Source organism: Dendropsophus ebraccatus, chromosome 6 (assembly GCF_027789765.1).
Source record: "Dendropsophus ebraccatus isolate aDenEbr1 chromosome 6, aDenEbr1.pat, whole genome shotgun sequence".
In the NCBI taxonomy this organism is placed as follows: domain Eukaryota; kingdom Metazoa; phylum Chordata; class Amphibia; order Anura; family Hylidae; genus Dendropsophus; species Dendropsophus ebraccatus.
Window position 1 is genome coordinate 63,008,413 of NC_091459.1, and position 24,326 is coordinate 63,032,738.

At 44.2% G+C, this 24,326-nt stretch overlaps 1 protein-coding gene across 1 annotated transcript in view; it reads right to left on the reverse strand.

The window, feature by feature from the left end:
- Positions 1 to 1,323: 1,323 nt before the first annotated feature.
- The window catches only part of LOC138795671 (probable cation-transporting ATPase 13A4), a 152,042-nt gene continuing 129,039 nt past the window's right edge, over positions 1,324 to 24,326 (reverse strand). Inside the window, exons 26-30 of the mRNA XM_069975058.1 lie at positions 7,216 to 7,390; positions 3,007 to 3,194; positions 2,786 to 2,874; positions 2,595 to 2,675; positions 1,324 to 1,878 (exon numbers count right to left, since the gene is read on the reverse strand). Coding sequence (XP_069831159.1) covers positions 1,669 to 1,878; positions 2,595 to 2,675; positions 2,786 to 2,874; positions 3,007 to 3,194; positions 7,216 to 7,390 — 743 coding nt within the window. The 3' untranslated portion in view covers positions 1,324 to 1,668. The remainder of the gene's footprint in view (positions 1,879 to 2,594; positions 2,676 to 2,785; positions 2,875 to 3,006; positions 3,195 to 7,215; positions 7,391 to 24,326) is intronic.

Consider the following 24,326-nt stretch of genomic DNA (forward strand, 5'->3'; position numbering starts at 1 on the left):
CTCTCCATGTGATTTATGACTTTCTATTGCAGCATGCCAAGGCACGTGGAATAGAGTTAGAAGGTTAGTGGAAAGGATGATGATGGTAGAAGTATAAGCGTCAGGTAGCTAGGCCCCTCTTTCCAGTGTGCAGTGCTTAGCTCTGGAATGAAGGGAATGCACTGAGAGCTGCCGAGTGAGATAGGTGCTGTTACTTGCAGGATGGCTGGACCTTGTGGTGCACTATTGCCTTTCTCACAGACTTGTCACAGTTTCAGGTGGGCACAAGTGCTTCCACAGAAGCAGACTACTCTCTGACACTTTCCTATAATCTCTCTCTCTCTCTCTCTCTCTCGGGGGCTGCTGTAGAGGTTTTAGGGGGGGGGGGGGCTATACCAGTATGTAAGGTTTGTTGGTGGTGTTGAACTTTAATTCCCACAGGGCCAACCCCTGATATTGCTTCCCGGCAAGATTGCCCTTGATGGTAATGAAGTGCAGGTGGACCAGACAACAGATTGACATGGAGGGAGGCGGTGTAACAATAACTACTTTACTGATAACGTAAAGGCACTAGTAAAGCAAGTTGCTTATAGTTCTTAATACTAGTGACCTTGAATTGGTTACTGTGCTTTGAGAGTGGAGAGTAGTGATGTGTGGAGAAATTTTCTGCCTCAGACTTCAGTTTGTCACTATGAGTGGGATTCTGGTGGGCACTTTGATCCTTTGTGAAGGATCCTAGTGTAAAGGTACCCATAGCACCCAGGTAGGTCGTTTTTTCCCCCCTTGTTTTTTAAGGGGAGGTTAATAGATTTAAACCATGCCAACTGTTGCCTTGTAGCACTGTGGCTCTAAATTAAAATCCCACCAAGGGCTACATCTGCAAGGAGTTTGTGGGGGTTTCCTTCCCTATGTTTGTGGGCACTCCAGTTTCCTTTCACATACCAAAATATACAGATAGGTAAATTTACATTGTGAGCCCTAATGGAGACAGGGACCGATATGAGTGATAACAAACTATGTACAGCGCTGCAAAATAATTTAGTGCTAAATAAAGTAAAAAAAATATTATTATTAACAACATAGGGAAAGATTTATCAGAGTCTGTGAGGAATGAAAAGTGGAATCTGATTGGTTGCTAGGGGCAACTGAGACAGTTTCACTTTACACCATGTTTGATAAATCTCCCCCATAGTTCTTTGTCTACTCAAGGACAAGAAGGCTGAACTCGTCATTTGCTCTCATCTTGGTTATCTATGTTCATGTATCTGTTATCTGAGTTCATGTACGCGTGCAACCCTGATAGCGAACAGATTACAAAGAAAATAATGATAATAAAGCCTTGAATATATTTCATATATACATTCTGTGCAGGTAACTATCTTTATTACAGTAAGGGGAGAAATATAAAGCATACTGTAAGGTTACATAACTTTTTTTTATTACATATTAATTCAATTTTATTCACATCCTTACAACTACTCAAACAGGCTCCAACACTGAATAAACGCACACATACTTAAGAATAAACCTCTAAATGAAAAGCCATGGCAGGTTTCCAAAGCTATGACAAGATTTCCTCAAAACAAGTGCTACTAGCATATTATCTTTTCTGAACAAACTAAAATGTTTAGTATGTTGTAAATGTTTGTTACTAACACAAAGCGTCTTGAAGATGTCACTCTTTTCACTCTAAACATCATCATTTTGAAATGTAGGGTTGGAGTATTGTTTGGAATCTCCATTCGCCATCTTGTTATCTGCATAAATTGTAGTTCCAATAGGTGGCCACTGTTTGTCCTCTTCTAAAATTGCCCTTAACTTTTTATAGTTGCTACCAGGTTTTAGCTTGAGACATTTCTTCAAAGCCAGCCAAAGAGCTCTGTTGTCCAGAATAAATTCCTACAGAAGACAATGAAAAGCAATCAAATAAATAACAATTTCCTATTTTATGGCGATACGCTATTAAATAACAAAAGTACAATCATGCCAAACAACCCCCTGATTTTCTTGTCATAGGGTCATAGGTATTGTCCCATAGTCAATTTTCTTCCTTTCTATTTTTATTTTTACAACAAATGACTATAATTCATTTATCTCAATTACTACTTGCATTATTCAGAGTTGGGCACAACCTACTTAGTAGAGAAAAGCAAAACAGGTCTGTCAATGATTAAAAAAAGGCCTAGATGCTTATCTAATAACAATTACTATCTGGGTGATCATGATTCTGAGAATTCAAACTATTATTTCTGCGAAAGGGTGAACCTGAACTGGACTGGTGCCTGTATAAACCTCTGTAATTTGGTAACTATATATATTTTTTTAAACCATGTATTTATGGAATCATTGACAAGTATATTTGTTCAAAATCATTCTTTGAATATCCTGTTTCTTTAATATTATGTTCATTGATTTACATTTAAACCTAATGTCATTTTTTTCTATAGTAATCTCCCAACTGTCCATGTGGATTTATTTTTGAAGTTGAAAATCTCTTCTAAATAACTTAATTGTTGACGTATGTGTATTACATATTGCCTGTCAAAATCATATGATAATTAGTTTAAAATTATCACTTTAGAACATTTCATATAATTTTATATTATGATACTAACCTCCACTATGAATGACACAACAAGACATACAATCAGTATTACTAACATGTGGACCCTCCAGCTTGTGGGTGTGCAGACGAGCTGTAAAACAAAATCCAACCGACATTAACAATAATTCAGATGGTTGAAAAGTGCTAAAAAGCACATTTTAGGAAAATACTCTTTGGTTATATTGCTTTAAATATGCTTACCTCCAAAACAACATACATGTTCTTGAAATCAGCAAATATGAAGAACAAAGTTAGAGCAAACTCTAGTATTAGTGTGGCCACAAAAATATCTAAAGCAAAACAAAAGAAGTCATTTTATTAGTTAGTTAAGCTTCTAGGACTAATTCTATACTGAATAAATATTAATAAACTACAATATAAATAATAAACAATATACAAATAAGTACAAGACATTGACTTACAATTAGTATACAGTGGTTTTCGGAAGGGTTTCCCCTTAGAGAAGATAAAGGCCAAAATCACAAAGTGTACAGCAGTGAGTAGCCACAGTGTTGAATTCTCAAAACTTTCATAGTTCTTCTTTGTTCTTTCTGAGATAAGTTCATGAGTAAGGTTTATGTTCAAGCTTGTGTTTCCTGGATGACAGGCACTATTAGGAATATCAGTAAAAGTTAAGCATGGTATTATAAGGCAACAGAATTAATAGAAAACATTTTTGCCATCTGGCATTCTATTAACCCCTTAGTGACCGCCGCACGTATTTTAACGGCGGTCACTAATGGGCTTTGTTCCAATACGTACACCTTTTAACGGCGGACGCATTGGAATAAATTACCGCCCGACGGCGGCAGCAGGGCAGGTCCTAATGAAGGTCCCCGGGCTCACCATGGAGATGCCTCTGCTCGGCCATACAGAGGTATGGCCGAGCAGATGCCTGTCAGCAAGTAGCTGACACTAACACAATACACTGCATTACATCAGTAATGCAGTGTATTGTATCAGTGATCGATGATCACTGATTAGTATTACACTAGTGTACAGTAATGTACACTAGTGTAAAAGTTAAAAAAAGTGCACCAAACACACAAAACACCCCCCAGCCCCCCAATAATAAAAATGCATTACATTCCCCATACATCATAAAAGTGATCAAAACCACAAATCCTATACATATTTTATATCGCCACGTCCGTAAGGACCCAATCTATAAAACGATATCAATAATTATACCGCACGACACACGCTGTAAAAAGATTTATAAAAAAAAAAAAAAAACAGTACCAGAATAGCTGTATTTTATCAATCCACTTTAGAAAATACATCATAAAAGAGATCAAAAAGTCCTATACATATAAAACTTGGTATCAATAGAAACTACAGATCTTCCCGCAAAAAATAAGCCCAAAACAAGCTCTGTCTGTTTTTGTGGGTTTTTGCTAGGAAGATAGTTAAAAAAAAAAAACTATACAAATGTGGTATTGCCGTAACCGTAGTGACCCAGACAATACATGTATTATGTTATTAGTGACCGCCAATACGGATTTTTATGGCGATCACTAATGGGCTCTATTCTGCTGCCATCAGCTCTTTATGGCAATGGCGCAGAATAGGGCAGAATGTGGGGTCAGTCCTGACCAGTCCCCTCAGCGGCGATTGCCGTTATTAACAGTATAACGGCGGCCACCGGTAACGTGCATTGCCAGCACAGCTGAACACTTTCATCTCTTCTCACAGTGAATCCACGGTGAGAGGAGATGAAAACCTGCCCCCCCCGTCCCCAGAATTAACTCTATTGACCTGGTCACTGACCATCCCCTCCCTGGGCGGCCATCTGATCCAAGATGGCCACAGCCATCACTGTGAACAGACTCTGTTCACAGTGATGGATTCCTAAAAATGATTAATGCTTCATTCTCTTCACCACCGTAGCTGGCAGAGAGCATGGGGCAATGATCGAGGATCACCCGGCGTGGTCCCAGTACAAGCGAACAGTGGTATATACTGATCGCTTGTTCCAAATGGTGCCAGCACTTTTTTTTACTTATGTCACCAAAGTCAAGTGCCTCGGATTACCCGTAACCACCTGGAGTACCTATAACCACCCCAGATGACTCATAACCACCCCAGATTACCTGTAACCACCCCAGTTTGCCCATCAGCACCCCAGACGGCCCATCGCCACCCCAAATTGCCTGTCACTACCCCAGATTGCCTGTAACCACCCCAGATTACCTGTAACCACCCCAGTTTACCCATCATCACCCCAGATTGCCCGTCAAACCTAGATTGCCTGTCACTACCCCAGATTGCCCGTAATTGCCCGTAATCTCCCCAGATTACCCCGGATTGCCTGTAACCACCCCAGATTACCTGTAACCACCCCAGATTGCCTGTAACCACCCCAGACAGCCCGTAACCACCCCAGATAGCCTGTAACCATCCCAGATTGCCACAGACTGCCTGTAACTACCCCAAATTGCCTGTAACCACCCCTGATTGCTCGCAACCACCTCAGATTGCTCGTCACCTCCCCAGATTGCCTGTCGCCACCTCAGATAGCCAGTAAACACCCCAAGATTGTCCATTACCACCACAGATAGCCAGTAAACACCTCCAGATTGCCCGTAACCATGCCATATAGCCAGTAAACACCCCCAGATTGACCGTAACCACCCTAGATTGCCCGTAACCACCCCAGACTGAAAGTAACCATCCCAGATTGAAAGTAACCACCCCAGATTGGCACAGACTGCTCGTAACTACCTCAGATTGCCCAAAACCACACCAAATTGCCTGTCGCCACCTCAGATAGCGAGTACACACCCCAAGATTGTCCATTACCACCCCAGATAGCCAGTAAACACCCACATATTGCCTGTAACTAAAATGACACTCCATCTTCTGAGGCCTGCTGTGTGCCCATACAGTGGTTTATGCCCACATATGGGGTACCATTGTACTCCGTTACAAATTTTGGGGTGCTTTTTCTCCCCTGTTTCTAGTGAAATTGAAAAATTTCAAACTAAACAAACATGATATTTTTTATTTTTTTTCATTTCTATGGTCTAGTTTTGAATACTTTCCTCCAAAACCTGTGAGGTCAAAATGGTCACCACACCCAAAGATGAATTCTTTAAAGGGTTTACTTTCCTAAATGGGGTGACTTTTGGGGGGGTTCTATTCTGCAGACATTACAGGAGCACTGCAAACGCACCTGGCGCTCAGAAACTTCTTCAGAAAAATCATGCACTGAAAATGCTAACTGGCGCTCCCTTCCTTCTGAGGCCAGCTGTGTGCCCATACAGGGATTTATGCCCACATATGGGGTACTGTTCTATTCAGGAAAACCGGTTACATATATTGGGGTGAGTTTTCTCCCTTTTTCCTTGTGAAATTGAGAAATTTCAAACTAAACAAACATATTATTGAAAAAATACTATTTTTTGAATTTTTACTGTCTTCTTTTGAATGCTTTCCTCTAATACCTGTAGGGTCAAAATGGTCACCACACCCCAAGATGAATTCTTTGAGGGGTGTACTTTCCAAAATGGGGTGACTTTTGGGGTGTTCTATTCTGCTGACACTACAGGGGTACTGCAAACGCACCTGGTGCTCAGAAACTTCTTCGGCAAAATCTGAACTGGAAATGCCAATAGGCACTCCTTCCCTTCTGAGCCCCACTGTGTGCCCATACAGTGGTTTATGCCCACATATGGGGTACCGTAGTACTCAGGATAACATGCGTTACAAAATTTGTGGTGTATTTTCTCTCATGTTTATTATGAAAATGAGATACTTTAATCTTAACAAATATATTATTGGAAAATTTCTATTTTCCATTTTTTTTACGGCCTAATTGTGAGTACTTTCCTCAAGCCCCTGTAGGGTCAAAATGCTCAGTAAACCATTAGATTAATTCCCTAGGGTGTGTAGTTTCCAAAATGGGATCAATTATGGGGGTTTCCAGTATACAAGCCTCCTAAATCAACTTAAAAAAAAGAACTGGTCCCTAAAAAAATTTGATAATTTGCTGATACATTTCTAAGCCCCGTTACACCCTAAAAAAGTGAAATAGGTTTACGAAATGAAATCAGAATATATAGTACATATTGATAATGTGACTTACTAACTAATTTTTGTCATGTGACTTTCTTTTTTTAGAAGCAAAGAATTTCAAAGTTCGTAAAATGTTCGTAAGTTCGTAAAATTTTTCAGGATATTTTGATGTTTTTCACAAAAAACACACAAGACAGTGACCAAATTTTGCCACTAACATAAAGTACTATGTTACGAAAAAACAATCTCAGAATCGCTAGCATACATTAAAGCATCACTGAGCTATAAGCGTATAAAGTGAGACAGGTAAGATTTTGAAAAATGAGCCTGGTCATTAAGGCCCAAATAGGATTGGTCCCTAAGGGGTTAAAAAGAAAAAAATATATATATTTTAATGATATGCAGCAACTATGTACTGTCCCATGTTTCAACCCATAAGGCACCAAATAAGATACTGGATGCGACAGATCCAGCTTGTTGTATCTGATGTTTCCATGCAGCAGAGCATAGATGGAAACTTAGATTTTCTATATCTAAGAGAATTTTTCGATATTTAGCAACCATATTCTAAAAGACACACTTTATTGGGCTTCAACCCACTTCCAAATATTTACCTGTAAACATCAGTTCTGCTGTACCACGATTGCTCCTGGATTATGAGGAATGCATATGTCTGCATAGCTATTGTGAACAGAATATTGTACACCACAGACAACAGCATGGATGGAGAAATCAGTTGTCCTGGTGGTCTGTACGGTGCAAGTTTATGATATGCAGGTGTTGAACTCACTGAAGAAGGTAATAGATAAAATTTAGAAGAAGAAGGTCTACTTTTACATGTTCTAATTTAATAACATGATTGTCTTGAAGTAAATGATTAATACTTAATGGGTCACAAAAGAGAGATGAGCAACGTGCTGTCAATTTACTTAGCTCTGTGAAGTGAATTCCCGCCAATTCGTTAAGGAAATTAGCAAAAAAAAGAAAAAATGCTGGTTGCACATGCTGTCTGGAGGGTCACTGGGCAGGAGAAAGGGATTAACCATAATACCTAGTGCCTGTCCAATCAGCTGCAACCCCTCTGTGATGTCAGCACCTCCCCCTATATATAAGGTGGTTTGTTAACGGAGGTGGCCAGTGTGCTGTGTGTGAAGGAGAGAGCAGGATGGCAGCAGGCAGTTAGAACAGAGCAGAGAGATAAACAGAGTGAATTAGGGACAGAGAGGAAAGGAATGGCAGAAATTAGATGATTGGCTGATTGCTTTTTTTTTTCTTTTCATTTGTGATTTTCTAATTTTTGACACTTTTACAACATGCTTTAACACATTTATCCTTCTAAAATAGTGCCAGGGCTGTAGCTACTATAGTTTTAGCTGTTTTAATGAAATTTTTTAAGATTCGATTTGCAAATCCTTACAAGTTTGAAAAAAAATTTGTGAAGCTTGTGAAAGGAATTTGAGGCTGCTTTGCTCATTTCTACTCAAAAAAGTTCAATTATATCAACGATAACACAAAATGAAAAGTGAAATTTATTCCAGTGGCACGCTGGGAGAAGTGTTTCTCTTTGCATTGAAATCATCTTCTTAGCAGTTTATAAAACAAAAAATTCCAGTTAAAGGCTGTAATTCTTTATGCCACTTCTAGAGGGAGCTCATTGTATATGCATTCATTATCATGCTCAATGACAGTAAATGAGTACAAGATTTTATCTTTTAACTTTATCTACTGATGAGTGCAGTAAATAAAGAGGTATAGAACATTACATTAACCTTACATTAAAAAAAATGCAATTTCTACAATATATCCTAATTTATTTATTGTATCTAATCATCTATTTACTAAACAGAATTGAATACACTTTCCTACCCAAGACCATCCTAAGGAATACAAATATCATTATAGCAATATAATTGCGAAAAGTTTTTAAAGGGATCACTACTTTACTGCTCTCACTGGTAAAGTAGCAGTGGAAGGAATTATAATGGACCTGTCAGGATGGTATCTTTGCGGAGCGTCATGCGTCCCTCTGCTCATGCTGTGCGGCCGAGAAGGTGCTGATTTTCTTGCATTCTGTTTCTGTGTTTTGTTTTGTAGTGTGTGAACACTGGTTATTTGCTCACCTTGAGAGACACACCCGACTTTACCTGCTGAGTTTTGTCTGGCCATGTCAGGGTTAATCTGTGTTTTGGTTCTGCTGTGACTGACAGGTCTTCCTGCCAGTGGATCTGTTTTGTTCTCAGCTGTCTGTGCTTGGAGTTCAGGGGGATGGTCCAATTATGTTCTGGATCAGAACCCTGGCCTCCTATATAACTACCTCAGTCTGGGATATCTTTGCCGGATATTGAGCTTGTCTCTGCCTGGTTCTGTGTTTCTATTCTTGCTCTGTTGATTCTGACCCTGCTTTGCCTTTCTGACCATTCTTGTTTGCTGCCTGCCCCTGACCATACTGCCTGTATATTGACCTTGCCTTCGGATTGTGATTTTGTACTTTTGCTGCCCGTTTGTTGTGACCCGGACTGTTGACCATTCGTTATTGTGTTTTGTCTGTCTGTCTTGTCCTTGTGTCCCACCTAGCCAGCGCAGGGACTGCCGCCCAGTTGCTCGCCGCCATTTTAGGGCGGATTGTGGCAAATAGATAGAGGACAGTGGGCGGGGCTGAGCTTAAGGCTCACTGTTTGTCTTGTCCTGCTGTCCGGTTCCTAACAGGACCCTAAGGAACTTCCAGTAATCAGGAAGTTCCTTAGGCTCCATTATAATTCTGTCCACTACTATTTTACCAGTAAAAGTGAGGATGAAAGGTGAGAGTGTGCACTGACTATGTCTGCCCTTTAATTCTAACAATCAGCGTGGTCTCAGCACCCAGACCTCCACAATACAAACTTCTGACATTTGGCTGCTTCTATAGGTTGTAGTGTAATTTGCCGCTGCAGTTAAACAAAGGCAGTTGTTGGAAACCTTGCAACAACAGCCGTTGTTTAATGAAAAAAAAACAGTGTGAACGAGGTTTTGCAGCCATCATCAACAGACAGCCGTCTTTTGGCACTAAAATGATGTATCCCCACAAAGACAGCCATTGTTTTCCCATTTAGGTAACATAGCCTGAATTAGCATTTTATGGACATATTTTCCTTAACGCATCCAGAGAAGTAAATCCTAGTAATGTTGCATCCAATCAAGTTTAGTATAGCAAGTTTACTTATGCCTGTATGAAATCAGAAACATATAGAGGTACTGTGCAATTGGCCTTATAGACCAATTATATATAATGGCCCAAATGGTGAACAGTATATCACACTGGCCAGGAGTCAAATATTGAATACATTTATGATAAGCCTAATTTTGAAGAAATCTTTTAATGTAATAAGTATAAGGCTATGTTCACTCAACATACTTTTTTGTTTTCAGTCTTGGATCTTTTCCATTACAGTGAATGCAAACAATGGCCGTTTATACACACAACGTAGTGAACGATGGCTTTTGTTCAATGGGGCTGTAAAAATAATGTCAATTATTTCCCAACGTTGTCCATATACTTCAACGCAATTTTCAGCCTTTTTATTTTTTTTCATCTGTTTGCACATTTTTATTTTGACTAAAATTTACATATTTAGCTTTTATTTTACTGTGTATGAACCTAGCCTAAATATAAAATGCCACTTACAACCTACAGTTTGGATATGTTAACACAAAGTATTTTTGTCAGTCTTTTGGTCAGTCTTTTTCCAACCAAAACCCTGACGACACAATGTCCTTTTAAAGGCCATTTGTTCAGACGGCCATTATTTCCTAGCCAAATAACTTTCATTATTTCAAAAAAATGGATGTTATTTGGCCGCAAAACAATAGCCGTCCAAAAACATTTTGTCAAACAGCCAAAAAAAGATGTGTGGTCATGAGCCAAACTGTGCAAATCTTTCTGTTCAATACCTCTGTATTGGCTGCAGGAACGTTCTCTTTTAACTATTGATTTGTTGGCACCGTCGGGTGTGCCTGCCAATCAAATAGCCATTCACTGCAATGTAATGTGCGAACAGCTATTATTTCCGGAAGCTGTTCACTGGACAGCATCCGGAAATAATAGGCCGGTACATTATTTTAACGCCTGTTCTAAAGAACTGGCGTTAACATAACGCTGTGTGAATACAGCAGGCAGCATTGCATTGACTTTAACGCAATGCCACCCCTGCAGTAAAGAACGGATGCTGATTCCATTGCAATCAGCGTTTGTTCTTTACTCAAAAATTACATTGTGTGAACATAGCTTTGCCCTGTCAGTTGCACGCCTGATTATGGTTGAAAAAATACTGACCAAACGACTGACGGAAATACTATGTGTAAACATAGCCTAACATATTATCAGCTTCCTTTCTCACAAAGGCTATGTTGACAAAACGTTTTTCCTCTCTGTTCTTGAAAAGAAAAAAATATGTCTGTCATTTTGTGTTTAAGGGTGCCTTCACACCTACCGTACCGCAGCAGAAAATCCGCTGCGGATACGCAGCAGATTTAACTAAATGAATGAACACAGCATCAAATCAGCACTTACAAATCTGCTGCGGATCCGCAGCGGATTTGACAGTGCGTATTTAATGCTGTGTACATTCATTTAGTTAAATCTGCTGCGGATCCGCAGCAGATTTTCTGCTGCAATACGGTAGGTGTGAAGGCACCCTAAAATTACGTACCTCCTGGGTAAAAGCAAATGCGAAACGTGCGTTGGAGGGGAGCTGGCACACATCCACACTTCAGGTATTATATCTCTTTAGTACTGTATCTCTCTGTGAGTCCTAGCTTTGTTTACTAGGCATTTGTGCAATACATGTAGGAACTCTATTTATAACCCGGGGAGAGTTGGCAATGGTGTGTAGTGTTTACAGACTTCTGTGTTACCTATGTAATTACCATTGCTGCATGTTATAACATATTGCATTCATCCTGAGAGTTGGTACTTCTGTGTGCATGGCTACAGATTTTTAACTGTTGATCATGTATTTTTATGTGATATAATAAAAAAGTTTATGGTTCTGATAAAATTTAATCAGGTTTATAGGAGTTGTTTGCGTTCTACAGCCCTGGACTGGCTGTGAGTGGTCTTTATAGGAATATATTAAAAATTACGTGCATCATTTCGCCACCCGTGCAATGACGGCGGTTGGTAAATTATTCTAGTTTGGGTTACTAATAGAGAAGAGCGAATAGCTATTTGATCAAATACTGCACTATTCGAAAGATTCCAGTTCGATCAAATATGTGATTGAATATTTGAATCTAAATTAACTTTAGTAAAACAGCTAAACAATTTTTTAGCTGTTTTAATAAAGTTTACTGCTCCCTGGGAAAGCAGGGAATCAGTATTACAGAGCACGGTATTACCGGCAATTGGCAATTGCTGGCAATAATGCCGATCCCTGTAATAGTTAATATTTAACCCCTTAAGGACCGGGCCTGAAATGGCCTTAAGGACCGGAGCAAATTTTATGAATTTGACCAGTGTCACTTTATTCATTAATAACTTCGGGATGCTTTTACCTATCCGGCTGATTCTGAGATTGTTTTCTCGTGACATATGGTACTTCACATTTCTTGTAAATTGGAGTCGATACTTATAACGAATCTTTATGAAAAAACCCAAAATAGCGTGAAAAATTGTGAAAAAATGCATTTTTCCAACTTTAAAACTTTTCTGCTTATACAGAAAATGGTTATACCACATAAATTATATATTAAATAGCATTAGCAACATGTCTACTTTATGTTGGCGGCATTTATTAAACTATATTTCATTTTTTTTAGACAATAGGAAGCTTAAAACATTAGCAGCAAATTTCCAAATTTTCTGTAAAATTTCAAAATCAGATATTTTTAGGGAACTGTTCAGGTTTAAAGTGTATTTGAGGGGACTGTGTGTTAGAAAGCCCCACGAAGCACCCCATTTCAGAAACTGCACCCCCTAAACTCTGCAAAAGCACATCCAGAAAGTTTTTTAACCCTTTAGGGGAGTCACAGAAATAAAAGCTAAGTGTGTAAGAAATTTGAAAATTTTAATTTTCTGTGCAGAGATTTTATTGTAATCCAATATTTTTCATAATTATAAACCTATTACCAGAGAAATGCACCCCAATATTGATTGCCCCGTTTCTGCAGTTTATAGAAATACCCCATATGTGGCCCTATTGCGCTATTTGACGCAACCACAAGCCTCAGATATAAGGGAGCGCCTAGTGAATTTCAATGGCTCCGTTATTTTTGGTCATTTTTGACTGTACCACTTCAGGTTGGCAGAGGCTCTGGGGTGCCAAAACCTAAAAAACACCCCTACAGGGACACGATTTAGAAAACTACACCCCTCAAGGAATGTAACAAGGGGTGCGGTGAGCATCTGGACCCCACAGGTGCTTCACAGATTTTCCAAACAATATGGCTTGAAAAAAGACTAAAGTATTTTTTACACTAAAATGTTGTTCTAGCCTTCAATTTTTCATTTTCACAAAGGGATAAAAGGAAAAAAAAAACACAAAACATGTAGCGCAGTTTCTCCCGAGTACGGAAATACCCCACATGTGGACATAAAGTGCCAAGCGGGCGCAGGACGAGCCTCCAAAGGGAAGGAGCGCCAATTGGCTTTTGGAAGCTGGATTTCACTGGAATGGATTTCAAGGGCCATGTCGCATTTACAGAGCCCTCGTGCTGCCAAGACCCTGGAAACCCCCCACAAGTGACCCCATTCTGGAAACTACACCCCTCAAGGAATCTAACAAGGGGTGCAGTGAGCATATGGACCCCACTGGTGACGGGCACAAATGTGGAACAATGTGACGTGAAAGGGAAAAATTTCATTTTTTCACTTTCATGGCACAAATGTGCCCGTCATCAAGGGGTTCATATCCTCACTGCACCCCTTGTTAGATTCCTTGAGGGGTGCAGTTTCCAGAATGGGGTCACTTGTGGGGGGTTTCCACTGTCCTGGCAGCACGAGGGCTCTGTAAATGCGACATGGCGTTCATCATCCATTCTAGCCAAATCCAACCTCCAAAATCCAAATGGCGCTCCTTCCCTTCGGAGGCTTGCCCTGCGCCCACATGACGCTTTATGTCTACATGTGGGGTATCTACGGACTCGGGGGAAATTGCTCTACATATATTGTGTGTTTTTTTCTCTTTTAACCCCTTGTGAAAATGATAAATTCAAGGCTAAACCAACATTATAGTGTAAAAAATGTAATATTTCATTTTCACGCCACATTGTTCCACATTTGTGCCCGTCACCAGTGGGGTCCATATGCTCACTACACCCCTTGTTACATTCCTTGAGGGGTGTAGTTTCCCTAATGGGGTCACTTGTGGGGGGTTTCAACTGTCTTGGCAACACAGAGGCCTTTTGAATGCAACATGGCCCCTCGAAATCCATTCCATCCAAATCCAGCCTTCAAAAACCAAATGGCGCACCTTCCCTTTGGAGGCTTACCCTGCACCGGCATGGCACTTTATGTCCACATGTGGGGTATTTCCGTACTCAGGGGAAATTGCTCTACACATTGTGTTTTTTTTTATCTTTTAACCCCTTGTGAAAATGAAAAAATCAAGACAAGATCAATGATTTAGAGTAAAAATTAAAAAAAAATTACACTAAATGTTGGTCTAGCCTTGATTTTTTTCCATTTCCACAAGGGGTTAAAAAAGAAAATGAACACAAAACGTGTAGGGTAGTTTCCCCTGAGTACGAAAATACCCCACATGTGGACATAATTTGCCATATGGGCACAGGGCAAGTCACTAAAAGGACAGAGCGCCATTTAGAGGCTGGAATGGGGGATGGAGGCCATGTCGCAATTACAAAGCTTCTGTGCTGCCAGAACAGTAGAAACCCCCCACAAGTGACCCAAATCTGGAAACTACACCCCATAAGGAATCTAACAAGGGGTGCAGTGAGCATATGGACCCCACTAGTAATTGGCACATGTGTAGAACATGTGCCGTGAAAATAAAAAATACCATTTTTTTCATTTTCACGTCCCAAATGTGGCCGTCACCAGGGGGCCATATACCCGCTGCCCCACTTGTTAGATTCCTTAAGGGGTGTAGTTTCCAGAATGGGGTCACTTGTGGGGGGTTTCTACTGTCCTGGCCGCACAGAGGCTTTGTAATTGCATCATGGCATCCTCTAATGGGAATGGCGACCATACCTACTTAGCTGGGGAAAAGGGACAATTCTAATTTATTTGGGGGTATTAGGGCAATTATTAGTTTATAAGGTTGGAAATGACAGGTGTCCATCAAACTCAACCTGTGTTGATCCAGAGGAAGGCAAAAACCCCTTGTGAGGCAGACGACAGTAGCCTCATCACAGGGGAAAAATTCCTTCCCGACTCCATAATGGCGATCAGAATAATCCCCGGACCAACGTGACCCCTGAAATAGGAATAAGGGACAGAATTTAGATAATGTAGAACCCCAGTGACGTGTGGTGCGCCTTGGAGCGATCCAGTATGCAGAGGCCGGGGGGATCAGGACAGGTGTCACACTGGAAAATGTTGTCCTTCCTGATCCCCCTGTTACCCCACACTCTGCACTTCTTCTGGGGTCTCCCTTTCTCCAGTGTGGGGGACGTCACCTGGAGAATGTTGTCCTGGTGCGATACGGGGTCCTTCATATCCAGAAGCGCTGGGTCCGCTCCATGGCTGCTAAATATTAGGGCGCTATTACTACTTCTGATATGTTCGGATCGTGCCGCAAGCTACAGTAGCTCGGGCAGCGAGGGACCGGAGGAGGGGGTGCTGGTATAAAAGTTATCCCCGTACAGGTGGTGACCTTTATCCAGCAGTGGGAAGATCAGTTCCCGGACGATGTCCCCACTAACTCCGAGGATGGGGGGGGGGAGGGGGCATCTGGGGCTGGATTCGAGTGTCCCTTCCTTCATACACTCTAAGGGTACATGCACACTGCGGAATCGCGACAGATAACCCTTCGTGCATTCCGCAGCTGGCACCCACCGGCGGACTGATGCAGGCGCACGTCTCCGTCCGTGTCATAGACTCCATTCTATGCACGGGCGGATTCCGCTCTGCGTCCAACGTGTTGATGGAATGACGGATGATGGAATCCGCCCATGCATAGGATAGAGTCTATGACACGGGCGGAGACACGCCCCTGCATCAGTCCGCCGGCGGGTGCCAGCTGCGGAATGCACGAAGGGTTATCCTTCGCCATTTCGCAGTGTGCACGTACCCTAAATCTGTAAGTGCACCCTGAGGTACTCTCACAGAGTTTGTAGAATTTCACACCATACCGTCATCTCTTATTGGGACGGTACTGGCGGAAAAGACGTGTCTGGGGGGCAGCGTACGCTACGCTACCCCCAGACACGTCACAGGATGATGAGGAGGATGAGGATGAATGGAGGAACAAAGGACCCCCCATTCATCCTCACTGGCTGTTTCGGTGTCGGAGGCAATAATAACGTATGCGTCTGATACCGAAAACACCCTGGGGGCCATCTTTATATGGGGATTGGTATATGGGGTATGTAGTGGTGTAGTGTAAAACTTTATTCAATGTAGTGTGGTGTAATGTAGTGTTTTTTACGTGTTTTTTACAGTAAGTATACAAAAAAAAACCTACGCCAAAAATGGTGTTGCTGACAAATGCCGCACTTATGTTCGGCACTTATCAGCAGACCGTGGCAGTAGGATATAAAAAAAAAACACCCTACGCCAAAAAGGAGGAGTTGCTGATTAGCAGCGCACTTTCGTGCGATGCTGATCAACACTCAGCGGCGATAGGGTGCGGAAAATAGAAAAAAAAAAAAATTGGGAAAAAAAATTTTTTTTTACTACATTCTGAACATCCCTGTAGTGGCTGATACGTGTATTACACTTATCAGCCGCTAGGGGGCAGCAGAGCGCAAGATCCGAAAATAGACGACGCTGGAGCCGGAAAAAGACGAAAAAAGACGACGCTGGAGCCGGAAGAAGCCGATCGGGACTCACGGAAGAAGCCGAAGTCCCGACAAGATGGAGAGGACGCCGGGATCCCGGAAGACGCCGATCAGGACCCCGGGACAGGTGAGTAACGTACAAATACCTGCTCCGGACCCCTCAGCTACCTAGCTGAGGGGTCCGTAGCAGGTATTTATTACTTGTGGGGACTTTGATCGCCGTGAACGGCCGGCCGGCTGGCCGGCCGTTCACGGCGATCGGGACGGTGGTACCGTGACCACCATTACTTTTTACAGTAATGGCGGTCGGTGCCGTCCTCGGACAGCACCGACCGCCATTTTTTTCCGGGTCATCGGGCCACCGATGGCCCGGAAAGGTTCCGATCGCCGCTATGGGCTTATCAGCCAATAGCGGCGATCGTCGGCATGGGGGGGGTTAACAACCCTCCATGCCGACAGGGAGAGATGGCCTGCTATGTATTATAGCAGGCTATCTCCCCCGATCGGGACCCGGCCGGCCGCGGCGCCCGTTTAAAGGGCTGACGTACCGGTACGTCATGGGTCCTTAAGTGACAGTGATCCATGACGTGCCGGTACGTCATGGGTCCTTAAGAGGTTAATTAATAAAACAAAGTATCGTTCTAAAAAAATTAGTTTCGTTGTTCAATAGCTTAATTAAAACTAATCCATGCTTTTGCAATTAAATATACTGGTAATAAAAAAATAAATATATAAATAAATGTGTATATATATATATATATATATATATATATATATATATTTACAGTATATTTAATTGCAAAAGTATGTATTCGTTTTAATTAAGCTATTGAACAACGAAAATAACTTTATTAGATTGAAAATGTGTTTTATTAATTAAATATTACCGTATTTTTTGCTTTATAAGACTCATTTTTTAGCAAGAAAATATCTTGCTAAAAAGTGCCTGCATCTTATATTCAGGAGACAGGGCAGCCCGACACAGGTATTATATCTCTTTAGTACTGTATCTCTCTGTGAGTCCTAGCTTTGTTTACTAGGCATTTGTGCAATACATGTAGGAACTCTATAACCTGGGGAGAGTTGGCAATGGTGTGTAGTGTTTACAGACTTCTGTGTTACCTATGTAATTACCATTGCTGCATGTTATACCATATTGCACTCATCCTGAGTGTTGGTACTCCTGTGTGCATGGCTACAGATTTTTAACTGCTGATTATGTATTTTTATGTGATATAATTAATAAAGTTTATGGTTCTGATTAGTGATGAGCGAGTACTAAAATGCTCGGGTGCTCGTTACTCGAAACAAATATCTCCCGATACTCAAGTGCTCGTTTCGAGTAACGAACCTCATTGAAGTCAATGGGAGACATTTTTTGAGGGGACTCAGGTTCGGTAGAGGGAAGGTTGTGTGAAAACCTGTCAACCTCAGAAATTGATGGAAACACAACGGAAATGGACAGGAAACAGCAGTGGCAGCATGTATGCATGCCTCTGAGGCTGCCTAATGGCTCCATTATGCCTAATTCTGTGAAACAGCCTGGTTAAAACAGAGGTAGACACAGGGACCACCCAAAAACTCAGCCTGACACAGCATGGCAGTGAGAACACAGGGAACAACTAAAACAGAGGTAGCTTATCATGAACCACCCAAAAATTCAGCCTGACACAGCATAGTGGTGAGGACAGAGTCAACACGGTAGAAGCGGTAGCCAGTCAGCCTTCCAAAAATTAGACCAGACCTAGCATGGCATTGAGCTCACAGAGAACCATTAAAAGTGAGTGAGGAAGAAAGTGAGCCTCCCCAGAATTAGGCCAAACACTGCATGGCATTGAGCACACAGAGAACTGCCTGGATCAGCAGTAGCCAACATGGAGGCCAGGCAGGAGCAACAGTATCCAACATGGAGGCCAGGCAGGAGCAGCAGTAACCAACATGGAGGCCATGCAGGAGCAACATTAGTTAACATGGAGGCCAGGCAGGATCAGCAGTAGCCAACATGGAGGCAAGGGCAGGCACACCAGTAGTCCGCAGCAGTCAACATGGATGCCAGTTAAGGCCTAGCAGTAGTCAAAATGGAGGCAAGGGCAGGCACACCAGTAGTCAGTAGTCAACATGGATGGCAGTTAAGGCCCAGCAGTAGTCAACATGGATGCCAGTTAAAGCCCAGCAGTAGTCAACATGAATGCCACATAAGGCACAGCAGTAGGCAACAAAGAGGCAAGGGCAGGCACAACAGTAGTCAACATGGAAGCCAGCAAAGGCCCAGCAGTAGCCAACATGGAGGCAATGGCAGGCATAACAGTAGTCAACATGGATGCCAGTAAAGGCCCAGCAATAGCCAACATGGAGGCAAGGGCAGGCACAACAGTAGTCAACATGGATGCCAGTAAAGGCCCAGCAAAAGCCAACATGGAGGCAAGGGGAGCATGGTGGAGTCCTGGGTTCAAATACGACCAAGGACAACATCTGCAAAAAGTTTGTATGTTCTCTGTGTGTTTACGTGGGTTTCCTTCGGGTACTCCGGTTTACTCCCACACCCAAAAAACATACAGATAGGTGAAGCGCTGCGAAATCTGTGTGCGCTATACAAATAATAAACAGACAAGGGCAGGCACAGCAATAGTCAACACGGATTCCAGTAAAGGCTCAGCAATAGTCAACATGGATGCCAGTTAAGGCCCAGCAAAAAGGAGGCAAGGGCAGGCCCAGCAGTAGTCAACATGGATGCAAGTAAAGGCCCAGCAGTAGTCAACATGGATGCCAGTTAAGGCCCAGCAAAAAGGAGGCAAGGGCAAGCCCAGCCGTAGTCAGAGTAAACAGAGGTAGCATATCATAAACCACCCAAAAAATTCCGCCTCACACAGCATGGCGGTGAGAACACAGTGAACAAGGTGGTAGCCAGTTAGCCTTCCAAAAATTAAACCAGACCTAGCATGGCATTGAGCACACAAAGAATCCTTAAAAGTGAGTGAGCCTCCCAAAAATTAGGGCAAAAGCAGCATGGTTTTGAGCACCCAGAGAACCATTACAAGTCAGTGAGGCAGCAAGTGAGCCTCCCAAAAATTAGGCCAGACACAGCAGGGCATTGAATGCACAGATAACCATTACAAGTCAGTGAGGAAGCAAGTGAGCCTCCCAAAAATTGGAGTGAGTCCAGGGGCTGGGATATGTAGTGGACATGAACCCGGGTGCTGACAGCTAACTGGCTAGGCCAGTTGTCAGTCAGCACTCACCATCAAGGGTACACTTGATGCCTCTCGACGGCTACACAAAAAAAATAAAAAATAAAACAGCAGGCTGGTTGGCGGGGGCGTGATCGGCGGGCCCTCGTCAACCAGTCCTGCTCCTCCGCAGACGTAGTGTGACGTCAGAGCATGGCAGTGAGGACACAAAGAACCATTAGGAGTGAGGAAGCAATTGAGCCTCCCAATAATTATGCCAGACCCTGCATGGCGGAAGAAGACTTGACAGTTGGCTGAGAATTGTAGGAAGAGGAATAGGAGGAGATACCAAGAATCTTCATGTTCAGCTGCTTTCCCCGGGTGGACAGTTGATTTCAGGTGAAATCCAGGCTTTGTTCATTTTTAGAAACTTCAGCCTGTCAGTGCTGTCAGTGGACAGGCGGGTGAGCTTATCAGTGATGATGGCACCAGCTGCACTGAAGACCCGCTCTGACAACACGCTAGCGGCAGGGCAGGCCAGCACCTCCAAGGCGTAAAGTGCCAGTTGGGGCCACGTATCCAGCTTTGAAACCCAGTAGTTGTAGGTAGCAGAGTGATCATGAAGGACGGTGGTATGGTCAGCAAGGAACTCCCTCACCATCTTCCTGAAGGCTTCCCCCCTACTTTGTCTAGACTGGGGACGGTTGACATAGTCTTGCTGGGGTGCCATGAAACTGTCAAAGGCTTTGGAGAGTGTTCCCCTGCCCCTTGACAAGCTGCCTGCTCTACCGCTCCTCTCCCCCGCTCTTTGGCCCACAGAACTATGTCCTCTGGCGCTAGTGGTGTCAGATGGGAAGTACATTTTCAGCTTCTACACCAGGGCCTGTTGATATTGATTTACTCTCATACTGCGTTCCTCGGCAGGAATGAGAGTGGGAAAATTCTGTTTGTACCGAGGGTCCAGGAGGGTGAAAACCCAGTAATCTGTGTTGTAAAAAATTTTTTTAACCCGAGGGTCACGGGAAAGACAGCCTAACATAAAGTCAGCCATGTGCGCCAGGGTCCCAACACGCAAGAACTCCCTCTCCTGACTAGCCTTAATTTTCTCCTCCTCCTTACCCTCCACTGATTCACCCTCTTCAGGCCATACACACTCAACAAATAAGGATCGAGCATGGGTACCCTCTTCAGTGGTGGCACCAGTCTGCTCCTCCTCCGCCTCTTCTTCAGCCTCCTCATCCTCTACTCGGTGTTGAGAAACTGATGTCAGTGTGGTCTGGCTATCTAGCAGCGACTGTTCTTCACCTGTCTCCTGAGACGAAGGAAAAGTGTCAGACTTCAGGCTGAGTAGGGAGGTTTGAAGCAGACACAGCAGCGGGATGGTGAGGCTGATGATGGCGTCATCTCCGCTTACCATCTGTGTTGACTCCTTAAAGGGGCCCAGTACCTTACAGATAGCAGACATCCACGTACACTCTTCATTGTAGATTTGAGGTAGCTGACTGACCTGACTACTGCTTCGCACCGAGGTTGACATCTGGCATTCCACAATGGCTCTGCGTTGCTGGTAAACCCTGGCTACCATCTGGAAGGTGGAATTCCACCTCATGGGCACGTCGCACAGCAGTCTGTGAGCCGGCATTTGCAAGCGCTTTGCACTGCCCTAAGGGTGGCAGCACCCGTGGTTGACTTGCGGAAATGCGCACAGATGCGCCGCACCTTAGTGAGCAAGTCAGCCAAATTGGGGTAGGTCTTAAAAAACTGCTGCACCACTAGGCTGAACACGTGGGCCAGGCATGGTACATGTGTGAGGCTGCCGATTTGCAGAGCCGCCACCAGGTTTCGCCCGTTGTCACACACAACAATGCCTAGTTTGAGGCTCCGTGGAGCCAGCCAAAAAGCAGTTTCAACACCGTCTGTTGGCGCTTACCCAAAGCACTGCTGATGCTACGAGATGGAGGCGACGTGCTCGTGGAGGGTAATAGAGAGGAGGAGGAAGAAGAGGAGGACAAAGAGGTGTACAACTCATGAGAGACCGCAACCGAGGTGGGCCCCCCATTCCTCGGGGTGGGCAGCACATAAGCAGAACCAGGCTCAGACTCTGTCCCAGCCTCCACCAAGTTGACCCAATGTGCCGGCAGGGAGATATTGTGTCCCTGCCCACCAGCAATTGTCTACGTGCCCGTGGTTAGGTGGAACTTGTCGCTGACCGCGTTGGTCAGGGCACGGATGATGTTATCCAACATGTGCTGGTGTAGGGCTGGGAAGGCACACCGTGAAAAGTAGTGACGGCTGGGGACAGAGTACTGAGGGACAGCCACTGCCATGAGGTTCCTAAAAGCCTCTGTCTCTACCAGCCGATAGGGCAGCATCTCCAAGCTCAGCAGTTTGCCTATGTGCACATTTTGGGCTTGTGCATGCGGGTGAGTGGCAGTGTACTTGCGCTTCCGTGCAAAGGTCTGCTGCAGGGACAGTTGAACGCTGCGCTTGGACACCTTGCTGAAGGGTGTGGAGCATAGTGGAGGTGAAGGTGTGCATGTAGGGTGGGAGGCGCTCGTGCCTGGGGCCTGGGCGGGGGGACTGACAGAGCCAGCACCTGACACAGGGGAAGAAGCAGGGGTGCGACTTGCAGTCACTGAACGGCCTTGGTTCCACTGAGTGGGGTGTTTAGCACTCATATGCCTGCGCATGCTGGTAGTGGTTAGGCTGGTTGCACACTACAGTCCGTCGGTCATCCGCAGTTTCTTTAAAAAACCTCCAGACTTCAGAACATCTAGCCCTGGCCACGGGAGTTTGACTCCGTGAAACAGTTGCTGATCTACTCGCTCTGCCCCTGCCTCTCCCTCTGCCCACCCCTCTTCCTCTTCCAACCGGTCCTGCGGGTGAACTCGCCTCCCCCTCAGAAGCACGGTCTTCACTAGGCTTATCCATCCAGCTCGGGTCAGTCACCTCGTCCTCATCCACCAGCTCCTCACTCTCCTCCTCACTTTGAGTTACATCCATGACAACAACCTCACTGTCTGACAACCGGGTCTCATCATCATCATCAGACACCTCTTCCAACCCCGCTTGCAAGTCCCCACTCTCATCACCCACTGAATGCGCGAGCTGCATAGTTTGGGCATCAGGACAGATCGACTGCTCTGGTCGCTCTGACTCAGGGAAGGATCCAGAAAACAGTTCCTGGGAGCATGGTGGTGGATCTGGAGCAAGGGTTCCACTTCCTTGGGTAGCGTGGGCGGACGACGTTGAAGAGTGGGTGGTGGATAAGTTACTGGACACATTATCCGCTATCCACATGATCACCTGTTCACACTGCTGCGGTTTCAATAACGGTCTACCTTGAGACCCCATAAGTTGGTCAAAGAAGCTAGGGAGTGTACGTTTGCGGTGTGCCACTGCTACCTCCTCAACAGGTGCTGCTGTGTCACCCTGCCCTGATACACAGCCTCCAGAAAACACATTGCACACTTGGAACCCCACGCCCACGCCCTCGACCCTTACCCCTGGGGTTCACCATTTTATGGACACTGCACAGAATGGAACTGAAATAGGCCTTGCGTATGAAATACAGATCTTGAAAAATAGTTGTAGTAACCAATGGTTTGGTAGGGCTCTATGGTGCTATCTGGTATGGGCACCAACTATAAACACTTTGTCACCCCAATACAATGAGCAGTGAAGTAAGTTCTATGCAGGATGCACTACAACTCCCAGCTATACAGTGCAGTACACACTAGTTTAGGGGGGGGGGGCTTGATGGTGCCATCTGGTATGGGCAACAACTGTACACACTTCCTGTCACCCCAATACAATGAGCAGTGAAGTAAGTTCTATGCACTACAACTCCCAGCTATACAGTGAGGTACACACTAGTTTAGGTGGTGCTATCTGGTATGGGCAACAACTGTACACACTTTGTCACCCCAATACAATAAGCAGTGAAGTAACTTCTATGCACTACAACTCCCAGCTATACAGTGCAATACACAGTAGTTTAGGTGGTGCTATCTGGTATGGGCAACAACTGTACACACTTTGTCACCTCAATACAATGAGCAGTGAAGTAAATTCTATGCAGGATGCACTACATCTCCCAGCTATACAGTGCAGTACACACAAGTTTAGGGGGGGGGCTTGATGGTGCTATCTGGTATGGGCAACAACTGTACACATTTTGTCACCCCAATACAATGAGCAGTGAAGTTCTATGCACTACAACTCCCAGTTATACAGTGCAATACACACTAGTTTAGGTGGTGCTCAGGCCCGGACTGGCCCTAGGGCAGTTCTGGCAAATGCCAGAGGGGCCGCCCCCTCCGTGGGCCGGTCCGGACCCCCTCCATACCCAGCTACTTCCTCCTCCAACTCCTGTAAACTCCTGATGCCGCCCAGCCAATCACACGGCCCTGCAGCATCAGGAGGTTACAGGCTGTCTTCTGACTCACAGTGCAGTGGGGCCTCCTCTTCTTCCTGTCCCGGGAAGCCCCACCCCCTGCTGCCCCTGCAGGCCCTGTTACTGACATGCAGAATGAGCAGACATCGGCTGTGCCTGCTCATTTACAAGTAAGTTCTGGGTCCTGCAGAGATAAGATGACCTTCCCTGCAGAGATCACATGACCTCC